The 14137-nt window shown below is 47.2% G+C and overlaps 1 protein-coding gene across 2 annotated transcripts in view; it reads left to right on the top strand.

Moving 5' to 3' along the window:
• Positions 1-12: 12 nt before the first annotated feature.
• Positions 13-14137, top strand: part of THAP4 (THAP domain containing 4) — a gene marked incomplete at its 5' end in the record, with an annotated part of 41679 nt that continues 27554 nt past the window's right edge. The window contains 2 exons of one of the 2 annotated variants that reach the window (XM_082466498.1): positions 13-404; positions 2501-3687. In XM_082466498.1, the coding sequence (XP_082322624.1) occupies positions 13-404; positions 2501-3687 (1579 nt within the window). Of the gene's footprint in view, positions 405-610; positions 820-2500; positions 3688-14137 lie in introns of those variants that run through there. The other variant, XM_082466499.1, reaches the window with a different exon arrangement.

The raw sequence follows: 14137 nt of genomic DNA, 5'->3' as shown, positions 1-14137 counted from the left end.
CTTGCCGTACGGATGCCCCCCCGCGCGCCATGTCTCCACAGGGCGCTGCCGGTCCGGGGCGCCCCCGCCCACCTCAGACGCCGCGAGCCGTGGGCTGCGCCCCGCCAGGTGCCGGGTATCCAGGGCGCGCCGAGGGCCGGGCCTGGCGGCCGGGCGGCGGGCGGCCGGGCGCCGCCATCTTGCCGTACGGCGGGAGCTGCGGGGCTGGCTCCCACGTCCCGCAGCCGTGTCGCCGCGCGCCCTCCCCTCGGGGCGGTCCCGCCCGGGGCTCGGCGCGGCGAGACGAGGGCCGGAGCCTGGCGGCGGCGCGGCGGCCCGAGGCCCGAGATGGTGATCTGCTGCGCGGCCGCGAACTGCTCCAACCGGCAGGGCAAGGGGGAAAAGCGCGCCGTCTCCTTCCACAGGTAACCGGGCCCCGCCCGCCGCCGCCGGCCCGCCGCCCGCGCGGCCCGCGGGCCACGCCCCCGCCCGGCCCGGCTCGGCCCGGCCCGGCCCCGCGGGGAGACTGAGGCCGCGCGGCCCGGTCGGACGCGGGGTCACTCAGGGCGCGGGCCCCGGGCCGGTCCCGCGAGTGAGTCAGCGCGGCGCTGTGTGACCTTGGCCCGGCCGGCGTCTCTGGGCCGGGCGCCTCGGGCCACCGCGGCCGGCGGCTTCCATCCGTGGCCACCCGACCCCCGCGACCCTCGGCCGCCGGTGCGCGCCCCATGCCCACTCGGAGGCCGCCCGGCGCCCACGCCGCGGCCTCGGCAGCCCCTCCACCACCCTGTGGCCACCCTGCGCCCCATGGGTTCGGGTTGGCGCCGCCAGCCTCCAGAAACGGTGTGTTCTGGAAACGCGCTTCCTTCGGTCGGTTGTCGTCTTGCGTTTGCTGTGACTTTTCTGCTTTTTTCGTCGCGGGGGAGCCCGTCTTGATCTCTGCGATCAGAGATGTGGCCGAGCAAATGTGCCTCATGGATTAACACGCGCTCCAGACGCTGTGTCCTAGAAGGGGCCTCGCGGTCGGCCTTGGGGAAGGTAGCCCTGCCGCGCGGAGGTGAGTCCTGGGAGGTCCCTGGCAGCATCCAGCGTGGGGCCGGCCCAGCCCGCTCCTCGCCGGGGCTTAGCTGCGAGCTGTGGAGGGCTCCGTTCCGTGGGCGCCCACGGAAACCGGCCCGAGGCAGGGCAGGGACTGGCCTTCTCTCTGGCCTGGCCTGCTTCGTGAAGGCTCTGGAATTCAGCCCGTTACAGCGAGTCCTTTTCTATGACTTCCACGCTGGAGGTACCAGAACCGTGAGCAGAAGAAACTCCACCTTAAAAACCTCCTCCCGGATACTTTTCTGTTTTCCTTTTGATGTTGAGGGATGGTGTTCAAGTTTTGAAAACCTGGAGGACATTTGTTGTGTAGTCTTACTGAAAGTTCATGGTGGTTTGCGTTAAGTCCTCAGTCGTTACAACCTATCAAGATAGTAACAGCAGGTTGTTTCAGCGGTCAGCCAGCATGCTTACTTGAGTTTCCTTCAGAGCCCTTAGTTTTGTTACTGTATTTGAAAACGGAGGCAAAGCATTGCAGAGAAGGCTGCTGTTGGCATTCATAATGGCCGAGGACGTGGGAACTGGGGGTGGAGGGGAGCTTCAGGTAACGGGCTCCCAAAGCAGGAAATTTAGAGGGTCCTGCTGCTTGGAGCTTCGTGAGGAGTTGGTGTCCCCGCGGTCCTGATCCCCAGCAGCGTCAGGTGGCTTAGGTGACCTCAGGTGCAGCAGAACAGCCCTCCGGAATGGCCGCCCCACTCCCACCCTCGTATGTGTAGTTTCGCCAGAGTTTTCTAAGTAGACATCTTGCCTGAATGAGAAAAAAAATGATCATTAAGTGTCTTTTTCAGTATCTGCCAGGGACTGGTTGCTTTTCAGAGGGAGCCGCAGAGCCGTGGCTGTTGAGTCTCGCCTGCTCTGCGAGCTGGTCTCGTGTCCTCGGCTCCTCGAGCCGCAGCTGGGGCACGTGGGGGTGTCTGGGACGCTCTCCTGGCCTCTTGCTCCCATCTCTGCTGTCTGACGCTTGGCTTGACTTCTAAATGGGGGGGAGGGGCAACCATCTTCCTTTGAGCACCCCAAGTCCTGTATCCCAGGCACGCCAGGAGGGTTGGCCAGCTATGAGCTTCTAGGAACTATTTCCAGGGCTTCCTGAAGCGTTTCCCGCTGTCGTGATGCCATCTGGTGCTGTCTCTCCAAGGATTCTGTATCCCTGCAGGGCATTTATCACAGCCTGGGAGGAGGTATTCACCTTCACTCTTTATCCACCCTACGGACTGTAAGCTTCTTAAGGGCAGACAGTGCGTCTTTCATCTTTCTATTTCAGTAATAAGTTGCAAGTAGAAGGTATTCCTCAGTTCTTTGTTAAGTTTTTAAATGGGTAAAGTCAGCACAGGTTTGGGTGTTTGCTAATACACTTGTTCTGCTTTTATAGTTGATAGTAGTAGGGGGAGGCACTTAATTATTTTTTTCTAATTTGTCATTTGTCTTGCAGATTCCCCCTAAAGGACTCAAAACGTCTGATCCAGTGGTTGAAGGCTGTTCAGAGGGATAACTGGACGCCCACTAAGTATTCTTTCCTCTGTAGTGAACATTTCACCAAAGATAGCTTCTCCAAGAGACTGGAGGATCAACACCGCCTGCTCAAGCCCACGGCCGTGCCGTCCATCTTCCACCTGGCTGAGAAGAAAAGGGGGCCCGGAGGCCATGGCCGCCCCCGGAGAAAGGACGCCAGGAAGGCCTCGGGGGGTCTGAGGGCACATGCAAGTGACATTGCCGACGGGAAGGCAGCTGCAGGGTCGTCGTCGTCGTCCTCGAGTGAAAGCCCGATGGCCAAGCCCGAGTCCCGCAAGCTGAAGCGGCGCGTATCACAGGGCAGAACCGCAGCCAGGGCCACCCGGGAGGCCTCCGGTCCGCAGCAGGCCCGACAGCCTCCGGAAGGACACGCAGATGCCGGTCCGGCCTCCGACACCGCGTCCGGCAGCCGGGGAGAAGCCAACGCTTGTGCTGTGGATGCCGGCGACGAGAACGCCACCTCCCCGGACGGGAGCCTGGTGGACAGGAGCGGCATTTCCGTGGATGACTTTACCCCCCCGGGGTCCGGGGCCTGCAAGTTCATCGGCTCGCTTCATTCCTACAGTTTCTCCTCCAAGCACGCCCGCGAGAGGCCGGCCGTCCCCCGGGAGCCCGTGGACCGCAAGAGGCCGAAGAGAGACGCCGAGCCCGGCTGCAGCGGGAGCAGCCCGGGGCCCGACAAGGGGCCGGCGCAGAGCCCGCCACGCGCGCCCCCCACGGCGAGCTCATCGCTCACGGCCACGCCGCAGAAGCCCACGCAGGGCCCCTCGGCGCCTCCGACCGACGTGACCCCGAAGCCGGCGGCCGAGGCCGTGCAGAGCGAGCACAGCGACGCCAGCCCCATGTCCATCAACGAGGTCATCCTGTCGGCGTCGGGGGCCTGCAAGCTCATCGACTCGCTGCACTCCTACTGCTTCTCCTCCCGCCAGAGCAAGAGCCAGGTGTGCTGCCTGCAGGAGCAGGTGGAGAAGAAGAACGGCGAGCTGAGGGCCCTGCGCCAGAGGGTCAGCCGCTCGGACAGCCAGGTGCGCGAGCTGCGGGAGAAGCTGGACCGGCTGCGGCGGCTGAGCGTCCCCCACCTGAGCAGCCTGCTGGCCCCCGGCCGCGGTCAGTACCCGGGCCTGGCGCCTGCGCGGCTGGGGTTCGCGAGCGCGGGGCCTGCGCCGCGCGATGCCTCCCGAGAGGGGAGCCAGGCTGGCGAGCTCGCCTCGCCGGCTGGGCTCCAGGGCACTCAGGAGGTGGCTGTAGCTGGGAGCTTTAGCCGGTGAGCAAGGAGGGGTGGGAGACCCAGAACCACGGTGGTGGGGCCTGGACGGCTGGTCCTCCGCCCCACCGGGGTCCCTTCCTGTCGCAGACCTCCCGCAGACAGAAATTGCTGACGAGTTAGGGTTGAAACGTAAGCTTAGACAGACACGGTGAGCCATTAGAAAGATCGCAGGAGACTCTTAAAATCACGAGGAGGTTCTTTCCAGTTGGGTTGTGATGAATATCCTGACGTTAAAGCACTTTGAACGTTAATAATAACTTTTTAAAAATTTGAAACACCTATTCGAGTAGAGTATGTTCTCTTGTAAGAACACTTAAGAAATACATCGGCTAAGAAGTGGTGAAAATTCTCCTTTCCCACTCACCTCCCCACTTTTATTCCTGGTTGCCGTTAAAATTTAGTGTGTAATCTTAGACTTTTTTCAATGCTTTTTAAAAAATATATTTATTTATTTGGCTGCGTCGGGTCTTAGTTGCGGCACGTGGGATCTTTAGTTGTGGCATGCGGGCTTCTTAGTTGCAGCATGCCAACTTTTAGTTGCGGCATGCCTGCGGGATCTAGTTCCCTGACCAGGGATCGAACCCAAGTCTCCTGCATTGGGAGCGTGGAGTCTTAGCCACTGGACCACCAGGGAAGTCCATATTTTTTTATGCTTTCACTTACATGTTTTTGTGTCTATTATACAAATAGGTTGGATATATATTTCATACATTACTGCTTATGTTTCTGCTTTTCCTCCTAGTCTACTATTTATTTCTTGTAGAATCAGTTTTGAGGTTAGTATCTTTTGCCTGTTACGTGTATAAAGGTGGAAACCATTTTCCTACCACGTCGTGCGTTTAGTCTGCATCAGCGTTTGTCTTCCAGGTTGTAATTAACACTGCAGGTGAGAAAAGGCTCCAGTGTGTGACAGGCTGTTCAGGGCTTCCTGGACCCCCCAGGTCAACAACCATCAGCACAACCAAAAACAAAAGCACAACCCAAAGCCATCCTGATGTACTGGTCAGAGTTACACGCTACATTCTCCTGTTATTTCAAAGTGTTTTTTGTAGTTTCTCATACCTGATATTACTTCTTGGTACCTTTTTCTGCTCCTCTTGGTCAGACGCCCCAAAGTTTGTCACTATTGCAGGTCTTTCCAAACAGCCTGCATTGATCAGGTCTCCGTTGTTGTTTCTGCTTCCTTCTTCCTGACTTCTTTTTGCTTTCTTGGGTTTTATAGCTGTTCTGGCTCCTGGAGGGAAGTGCATAACGTCTTCGGGGACAGTTTATGTTTCCCGGTACCTGCACTGGAGGCTGGATCCCTCCTTCTGTCCCTTTGGCTCTGCGCCACAGACCCGCCTCCTGTCGCTCTCCTTGCCCTTAGTTTCTAAAGAGTTTGTAATTTCAGTCTTGATTCTCTCTAACTTGAGTTGTTTAGGAGGGTGTTGTGGTTTTCAAGTGGATGGATTGGGGGAAGGGAGTTAATTTTTTGTGCTATTGTTAAGGTTCAGTGACTTAAAGATACATGCTTTATAGAATCTTCTGAGGTTTCATTGTGGCTCAGTATGCTCTGTGTTTGTGACTGTTTCCTTACAGCTTGAGAAGAATGTGTCCTGTCCATCGACTGGTTACATTGTTCTGTCGGGCTGAGGCTGGATCTAGCTTATTTTATTGGTCAACTGATCTGTTTCCTAACTTATTGTATCCACTGATCTGTTGATTTTTAAGAGGTGAGGTAGGTCTGTCACTGTGATTCCTGAGGTGCCATTGCTTCTTGAATGTTCAGTTTAACTGTATTTATAGACCGTGTTATTAGATACGTGAGTATGCCTGCGTGTTACCAAACAGAAAAGCCTATTTTGTCCCATTTAAAGTTTTACTTGTCTCCTTATTTTCAACCTTTTTATATCCCTTTATTTTGTAGCTATATTTTAGCTCAATCTGAGAGCCTCTATATATATAGAGAGAGAGAGAGAGAGAGAGAGAGAGTAATTTAATCCATTTACAACTGGGATTATTGATAAATTGAAACTTGGGCCTGCCTCTTAATTTTATTTTTTAATTTGTTAGGCTTTCTCATTGCTTCTCTTTCTATTCTGATGGGTGTCTGTCAGCCTTCATCCTGTCTTTCTGTAAATGCTTGAGTTGATCGGCTCCTGTGCCCCCTCCCCCAGTGCAGGTCGTCTCTGATCTGAGCTCCATATCCTCATCTCCCCAGTAGATGCACGTACACGTGGTATTGGTTACTTTATTCACCATGATTTATTGTTACCAATTTTTCCCTCTTTTGGGGAAATAGTTAATGATTTGGGGGGAACTCAAATGACAGAGAAATTTTGAGAGGAATCCAGTTTGAGATGCTTCATAGGTGCTGATGCCAGAGAGCCAGCACCCAGCCTCTTGAGGGTGCATGTGTGTGCCTGCAGAGGCGGGGGAAAAAGGTGTTGTAGAAAGGGGGGTGCTTTGCTGGGCTGCAGCAGCTCTGATCAGAATGGAGAAAGGGTGGCTGACTCGGCCCCATGGGGTCACTGGTGACCACAGTCTCCGTGGAGTGGTGGGAATGGAGCTGGGTGAGGGGCCAGTGAGGGTGGCTGGGGACCAGGCACTTTACGAGGTTGAGCTGTGGGGACAGCGGGCAGCAGCCAGAGGGGAGCACGGCTCCACAGCGAGGTTTTGTGTGTCGGATGGGGACGAGGGAGCAGGTGTCTGCTGGGGCCCAGATGGGCAGGGAGAGCCGTGAGGACGGAGGGGAGCGCGCTGGGCCCTGAGGAGGGGCGGGGGGGTGCTGCACCTCTGCTCCCGGGCTCCCTGGGGTGCAGGGAGAGGCTGCAGGAGGAGCTGGGCCGGGGCAGTGGGAGGGGCGGGAGGGAGAGAGGCCACCCAGGGCCCCGCTCAGCGCCACGGTCACCGCCTGCGGCTCTCCTTGGCGTCTGCTCCCTTGACCGTTCCCAGTGTGCTTATGACTGCGTTCATCGGTGAAGGAACCTTCTGGTGGTTTTATAGGGTGTGTTGAAGGGACTGTACACTTGTTTATTCAGTCCATGACCTTCAGCCAGTCCCATTTTTTTGGACAGAGTCCCTGAAGCAGAGAAGCCCGGCCAGTGGGCCTGCAGGTTCCGGGCTCTGGGAAGTTTGCCCTCCAGAAAGCTGGTGCTGAGTGGCATTCCCACAGGATGGGGCGCTCTGTCCCTGAGCCCGTGCTGAGCCCAGGCATCGTGCTGCACCAGGCCGTGTTGCCGGCCTTTCTGTGAACCAGTGAGGATGAACATCTTTCCATGTTCATCCCCTCTCCGTCCTTCCCTGCCCGTGCCATTCCCGCCTTGCTCACTGACCTGTGAATGTCCCTGATATGCAAGGATGTCCACTATCAAGTGTGATTCAGCCATGCCCTCAGTTTTAATTTAATACTTGCTCCAAAAATATCTCAGTTTTCCTCCCGCTCTTTTATTCATTATACAGACAGTTCTTGAGCTAATCTGGAGTTTTAAAAGCTTTTTATTGTGGAAATCTTGAACATGTACAAATTAAGCAGAAAAGTGTAATAACTCCCTTGTACCTACCCCTTAGCTTCAACATTTATCAGTATTCTGATATTCTTATTTCATTTATATTTCTACCTACTCCCTACCTTCCATTGATTATTTTCTGATTAATAGAGGTTTTTTTTAGGAAAGTTTGAGATTTACAGAAAAATTCAGCAGATAGTACAGGAAATTCCCCCACAGTTGCCCCTGCTACTAACATCTTGCATTTCCACTTGTGTTAGTGTGGTTCGTTCATTACAAGTTATGAACCCATGTACATACGTTGTTATTAACTAAGTCCACAGTTTACATTCAGGTTCGCTGTCTTATACTTGGATTTTTTTCGTCCACTGACAAACCATTGTTAACAAGAAAGAATATCTTTCAACGATACAAATCTCAAGAGGATTTTATTTAAGACCAACTCAGTAGAATGAAGTAAAAGATTCGGTGGGTAGAAATTTTGTGATTTCAAACCATTGAAGATGAATCATTGCTGGGCAAGAGAAACACGGCTGGGAAAGGGACAAAAAGAGGAATCTTTCAAACAAACACAAACACAGGAGCACCGGCCTCCCCGCTGAAGGCCTGGGGAGGAAGGCGACCAGTGCACGCGTCTGAGTCCCGGCCAGGGTCTGTGCGCCCCTGGAGATGCTCGGGCAGGTCAGCCCACAGGACGCCTTATACTTGGATTTTGACAGATACATAAGCACATGTATCCTCATTACAATATCATAGAGTATTTTCACTGTCCTAAAAACCTCTCCGTCCACTGTTCATGCCTTTCCTCCCAATCCTTGGCAGTCACTGATCTTTAGACTGTTGTAGTTTTGCCTTTTCTAGGATGTCGTGTGATTGGGATGTCTGGTTGCTATGAACCAGAGCGTGCAGCCTTTTCAGGGTGGCTTCTTTCACTTAGTATATATTTAGGGTTCCTCTGTCGTTTTATGGCTTGATAGTTCATTTCTCTTTTGTTGTTGTTCCTTTTCTTATATTGAGTTAAAGTACAAATAACAAAAAATTTATCTTCTTAACAGTTTGTCAGTGTGCAGTTCAGTGGCATTAAATACATTCACGTTGTTGAGCAGCCGTCACCACCACCCATCCCCATAACTCATGTAAATCTGAAACTCTATACCAGCTAAACAATATCCCTTCCTCTCCCCTCGCCTAGCCATTGCCAGCCACCATTCTACTTTCTGTCTCCATGATTTTGACTCATGTAAGTGACATGGTACAGTATTTGTCCATCTGTGATTAGCTGTTTAATTAGCCTGGTGCCCACGAAGTGCATCCATGTTGTAGCATACTGCAGAATTTTCTTCCATTGTGTGGATGGACCACATTTTGTTTAGCCACTCATCCATCAATGGACATTTGGGTTGCTTCCACCCACTGGCTCTTGCGAATAATGCTGCTATGAATGTGGGTGTACAAGTGACTTTTCAAGACCTGACTTTCAATTCTTTCAGGTGTGTACCCAGAAGTGGGATTGCTGGTTCATATGGTAGTTCTGTGTTTAATTTTTTGAGGAACTTCCATACTATTTTCCATAATGAATATACCACGTTACATGCCTGCCGACAGCGCACAAGAGTTCCCGTTTCTCTGCATCCTTACCAGCACTTGTTTTCTGTGTTTTTGATAATAGCCATCCTCATGGGTGTGGGGTGATATCTCACTGTGGTTTTCATTTGCATCTGTCTAATGATTAGTCACATTGAACATCTTTTCATGTGTATATTGGCCATTCGTATATCTTCTTTGGAGAAATGTCTGTTCAAGTCCTTTGCCCATTTTTCAATCAGGTTATTTGGGTTTTTTTGTTGTTGTTTAGTTTTAGGAGTTCTCTATATAGTCTAGGTATTGATCTCTTATCAGAAATATGATTTGCAAATATTTTCTCCCATTCTGTAGGTTGCCTTTTTATCGTGTGAATATTGCCTTTTGATATACAAATTATAGCAATTTTCTTAAACTCCAGTTTGTCTATTTTTTCTTTTGTTACCTGTACCTTTGTTGTCATATCCAAGAAATCATTGTCAAGTCCAGTGTCGTGAAGCTTTCATCCTATGTTTTCTTCTAAGAGTTTTATTACTTTAGGTCTTACGTTTAGGTCCTTCATCCATTTTGAGTTAGTTTTTACATATGGTGTTAGATAACCGTATACCGGACCAGTTAGAGCCCACCTTCGTTCTTTGGTACGTGGATGTCCAGCTTTCCCAGGACCGTTTGTTGAAAACACTGTCCTTTCTCCACCGAATGGTCTTAGCACTCTTGTCAAAAATCATTTGACCATATATGTGGGGGTTTATTTCTGGCTTCTCTCTTCTGTTCCGCTGGTTTATATACGTCTTCATGCCAATATCACACTGTTTTGAATTACTGTATTAAGTTTTGAAATCAGGAAATGTGAGTTCTCCAGTTTTGTTTTTTTTCAGGATTGTTTTGGCTATTCTCAGTCCTTTGAGATTCCATATGAATTTTAGGATGGGTTTTTTTATTTCTGCAAAAGACATTGGGATTTTGAGAGAGAGAGCACTGAATCTGTAGATTGCTTTGGTTAATATTGACGTTTAACAATATTAAGCCTTCCAGTGCATGAGTGTGGGATGTGTGTCCATTAATTTATGTTTTCTTTAATTGCCTTCTGAAGTGTTTTGTAGTTTTCATTGTACAGGTCTTTCACCTCCGTGGTTAAGTTAATTTCAAAGTATTTTATTCTTTTTGATGCTATTATAAATGGGATTGTTTCTGTAATCTCCTTTTCAGATTGTTCATGTTCATGGTTTGTGTATAGAAATGCAACTGATGTTTGTGTGTTGACTTTGTATCTTGCTAATTTGATGAATTCATTTATTAGATCCAACAGCTTTTTTTTTTTTTTCATAAAGGATTACCAAATTACCTTAGCTGGCTCACCATGAATCACCATGGGTTTATTGATGTTTTGTTTTGTTTATAATTGAAGTATAGCTGATTTACAATATTGTGTTAGTTTCAGGTATACAGCAAAGTGATTCAGTCTTTTTTTTTTCAGATTATTTTCCATTATAGGGTGTTACAGTATATTGAATATAGTTCCCTGTGCTATACAGTAAATCCTTGTTGCTTATTTATTTTATATGTAGTAGCATATATCTGTTAATCCCATAGTCCTAATTTATCCCTCCTCCCCTCCCTTTCCCCTTTGATAACCAGAAGTTAGCTTTCTATGTCTGTGAGTCTGTTTCTATTTTATATATAGATTCATTTCTATTATTTTTTAGATTCCACACATAAGTAATATCACGTAATGTTTGTCTTTCTCTGTCTGACTTATTATGTTATTTTCTAGGTCCATCCATGTTGCTGCAAATGGCAGTATTTCATTCTTTTTTATGGACAAGTAATATTCCATTGTGTACATATATACCACATTTCTTTTTAAACCATTTGTCTGCTGATGGGTACTTGGGTTGTTTCCACGTCTTGGCTATTGTAAATAGGGCTGCTATGAACATTGGGGTGCATGTATCCTTTTGAATTAGAGTTTTCATCTTTTCCAGATATATGCCAGGGAGTGGGATTGCTGGATCCTATGGTTGCTCTATTTTTAGTTTTTTAAGGAACCTCCATATTGTTTTCCATTGTGGCTACACCAATATACATTCCCACTGACAGTGTAGGAGGGTTCCCTTTTCTCCCCACAGTCTCCAGCATTTATTATTTGCAGACTTTTTGTTGATGACCATTCTGACTGGTGTGAGGTGATACTTCATCGTGGTTTTGATTTGCATTTCTCTAATAATTAGCAGTGTTGAGCACCTTTTCATGTGCCTGTTGGCCATTTGTATGTCTTCTTTGGAGAAATGTCTTTTTAGGTATTCTGCCTATTTTTGGATCGGGTTGTTTGTTTTTTGATATTGAGTTATATGACCTATAATCTAATAGCTTTTTTGTGCAGTGTTTAGGATTTTCTACATATGAGGTCGTGTTATCTCAGATAATTTTACTTCTTACTTTCCAATTTGGATTCCTTTTATTTCTTTTTCTTGCCTAATTGCTCTGGCTAGAACTTTGAGTACTATGTTGAATAGAAGAGGTGAGGTGGGCAGCCTTGCCTTGTTCCTGATCTTCGAGGAAAAGCTTCAGTCTTTCATCATTGATTATTATGTTTGCTATGGGCTTTTCATATATGGCTTTTATAGTGTTGAGGTAGTTTTCTTCTATCCCTATTTTGTTGAGTGTTTTTGTCATGGAAGAGTGTTGAATTTTGTCAAATGCTTTTTCTGCATCGAGATGATCATGTGTTCTTTTCCCTTCATTTTGTTGGTGTGGCATATTACACTGATCGATATTTGTATGTTGAACTATCCTTGCATTCCAGGAATAAATCCCACGTTGTCACAGTATGTAATTCTTTAATATGATGCTAACTTCAGTTTGCTAGTATTTTGTTGAGGATTTTTGCATCAGTATTCAGAAGGAATATTGGCCTGTAGTTTTCTTTCCTTGGAGTATCTTTGTCTGGCATTGGTATCAAGGTTATTCAGGCCTCAATACAATGAGTTAGAAATGTTTCCTCCTCTTCAATTTTTTTGGAAACGTTTGAGAAGGATTGTTGTTAGTTCTTCTTAAAATGTTCAGTAGAATTCACCAGTGAAGCCATCAGGTCCAGGGCTCATCTTTGTCAGGAGGTTTTTGATTACTGATTCAATCTCCTTACTAGTTGTAGGTGTATTCAGCTTTTCTATTTGTTTGTGATTTAGTCTTAGTAGGTTTTATGTTTCTAGGACTTTGTCCATTTCATCTAGGTTAAACGGTTTGTTGGCATGCAATTGTCCATAGTCCTTTCATAGTCCTTTTTGGTTCTGTAGAATTAGTAGTAATGTCCCTACTTTCATTTCTATTTTTAGTAATTTGAGTCTTCTCTCTTTTTTTCTTTGTGCATCTAGCTAGAGGTTTGTTGAATTTGTTCGTCTTTTCAAAGATGGTTCTCCTATTTTTAAATTAGGTTGTTTTATTATTGTTTTAAGAGTTCTTTGTGTATTTTGGGTACAAGTCCTTTTTTGTTTTACTTCTTTATGTAATAAAGTTAAATATATGAAAATATATGGGATAGAAATGGTAGGAAAAAACCAAACATGGGTTAGGAACATGAATTTTTCTAAAACTAGGGTCCAAAGAAGGAGGCAGGGAAGGTGACAAGTGCAGCTTTTAGGCAGGGTGGGGGGCGTTGGAGGGGTTGATAGGGGTTGGCTAATATAGCCTCCCAGTCTGTAGCTTGTCTTTTTATTCTCTTTTTATTTTATTCTCTTAACAGCATCTTGCAAAACAGAAATTTTTAAGTTTAATAAAGTCCTTATCAGTTTTTTTCTTACATGGATTGTGCTTTTGGTGTTGTATCTAAAAACTCATTGCCAAGTAAGGTCACGTAGATTTTTTCCTATGTCTCTTTAAGGAGTTTTGCACTTTAACGTTTTACATCGAGGCCTGTGATCCATCCTGAGTTAATTTTTGTAAAAGGTGTGAGGTCTGTGTCTAGATGCTTTTTTCAGTCCAGTCATCCAGTTCCAGCACCATTTGTTGAATAGACTGTTCTTTCTCCGTTGTATTGCCTTTGCTCCTCTGTAAAAAATCAGTTGCCTCTGTTTGTGGTGGTCTAGTTCTGAACTCTGTTTTGTTCCACTGATTGATGTATCTGTTCTTTCGCCAATACCACGTTTTATTGATGATTGTAACTCTATAATAGGTCTTGAAATAGGGTACTGTGAGTTCTCCAACTTTATTCTTTTCCATCAATACTGTGCTGGCTATTCAGGGTCTTCTGCCTCTCCATATGAACTTTAGAATCAGTTTGTCAGTATCCACAAAATGATTGATGAGATTTTGATTGGGATTGTGTTGAATCAATAGATCAAGTTGGGCAGAATTGACCATCTTAACAATATTGAATCTTCCAATCTAGGAACATAGAATATCCATCCGTTTATTTAGATCTTCTTTTATTTCTTTCATCAGTTTTGTAGTTTTCCTGATAAATCTTTACATATTCTGTTAGATTTGTACTTAAATATTTCCTTCTTTTTTTGGCAGAAGTATAAATGTTATTTTTTTTTTAATTTCAAATTCCAGTTGTTTATTGCTAGTATATAGGAAAACAATTGACTTTAGTACATTAGCATTATATCCTGCAACCTTGCTATAATTGCTGATTAACTCTAGTAGTTTTTTTGTGGATCCTTCAGGATTTTCTACAGACAGTCATGTCATCTGAGAACAAAGGCAGTTTTATTTCTCTGTCTCACTCTGTGTACCTTTTATTCCCTTTTCTTCTCTTATAGCATCAGCTGGGACTTCCAGTCCATTGTTTGAGTGGGGAGGGGGCATCCTTGCCTTGTTTCTGGTCTTCGTAGGGAAGCTTTGAGTTTCTCACCATGAGTATGGCATTAACTGTAGCATTTTTTGGTTTTGGGGGGGGTTTTTGGCCACACCATGCGGCTTGCATGATCTTAGGTCCCTGACCAGGGATTGAACCTGCACCCTCCCCTCAGCAGTGAAAGCACGGAGTCCTAACCACTGGACTGCCAGGGAATTCCCATCTGTAGGGTTTTTTAAATAGACGTTCTTTATCAAGTTGAGGAAGTTCCCCCTTTATTCCTAGTTTATTGAGAGTTTTTTCATGAAAAGTGATCTTGTCACTTTTTCTGCATCCATTGATATGATCATTTGAGTTTTCTTCTTTAGCCTGTTGATGTGACGGAGTGTATTAACTGATTTTAGGGTGCTGAACCAGCCTTGT

This window comes from Balaenoptera physalus (assembly GCF_965194825.1).
Source record: "Balaenoptera physalus genome assembly, chromosome: 6".
Classification (NCBI taxonomy): domain Eukaryota; kingdom Metazoa; phylum Chordata; class Mammalia; order Artiodactyla; family Balaenopteridae; genus Balaenoptera; species Balaenoptera physalus.
This window is presented reverse-complemented; position numbering and strand designations above follow the sequence as displayed.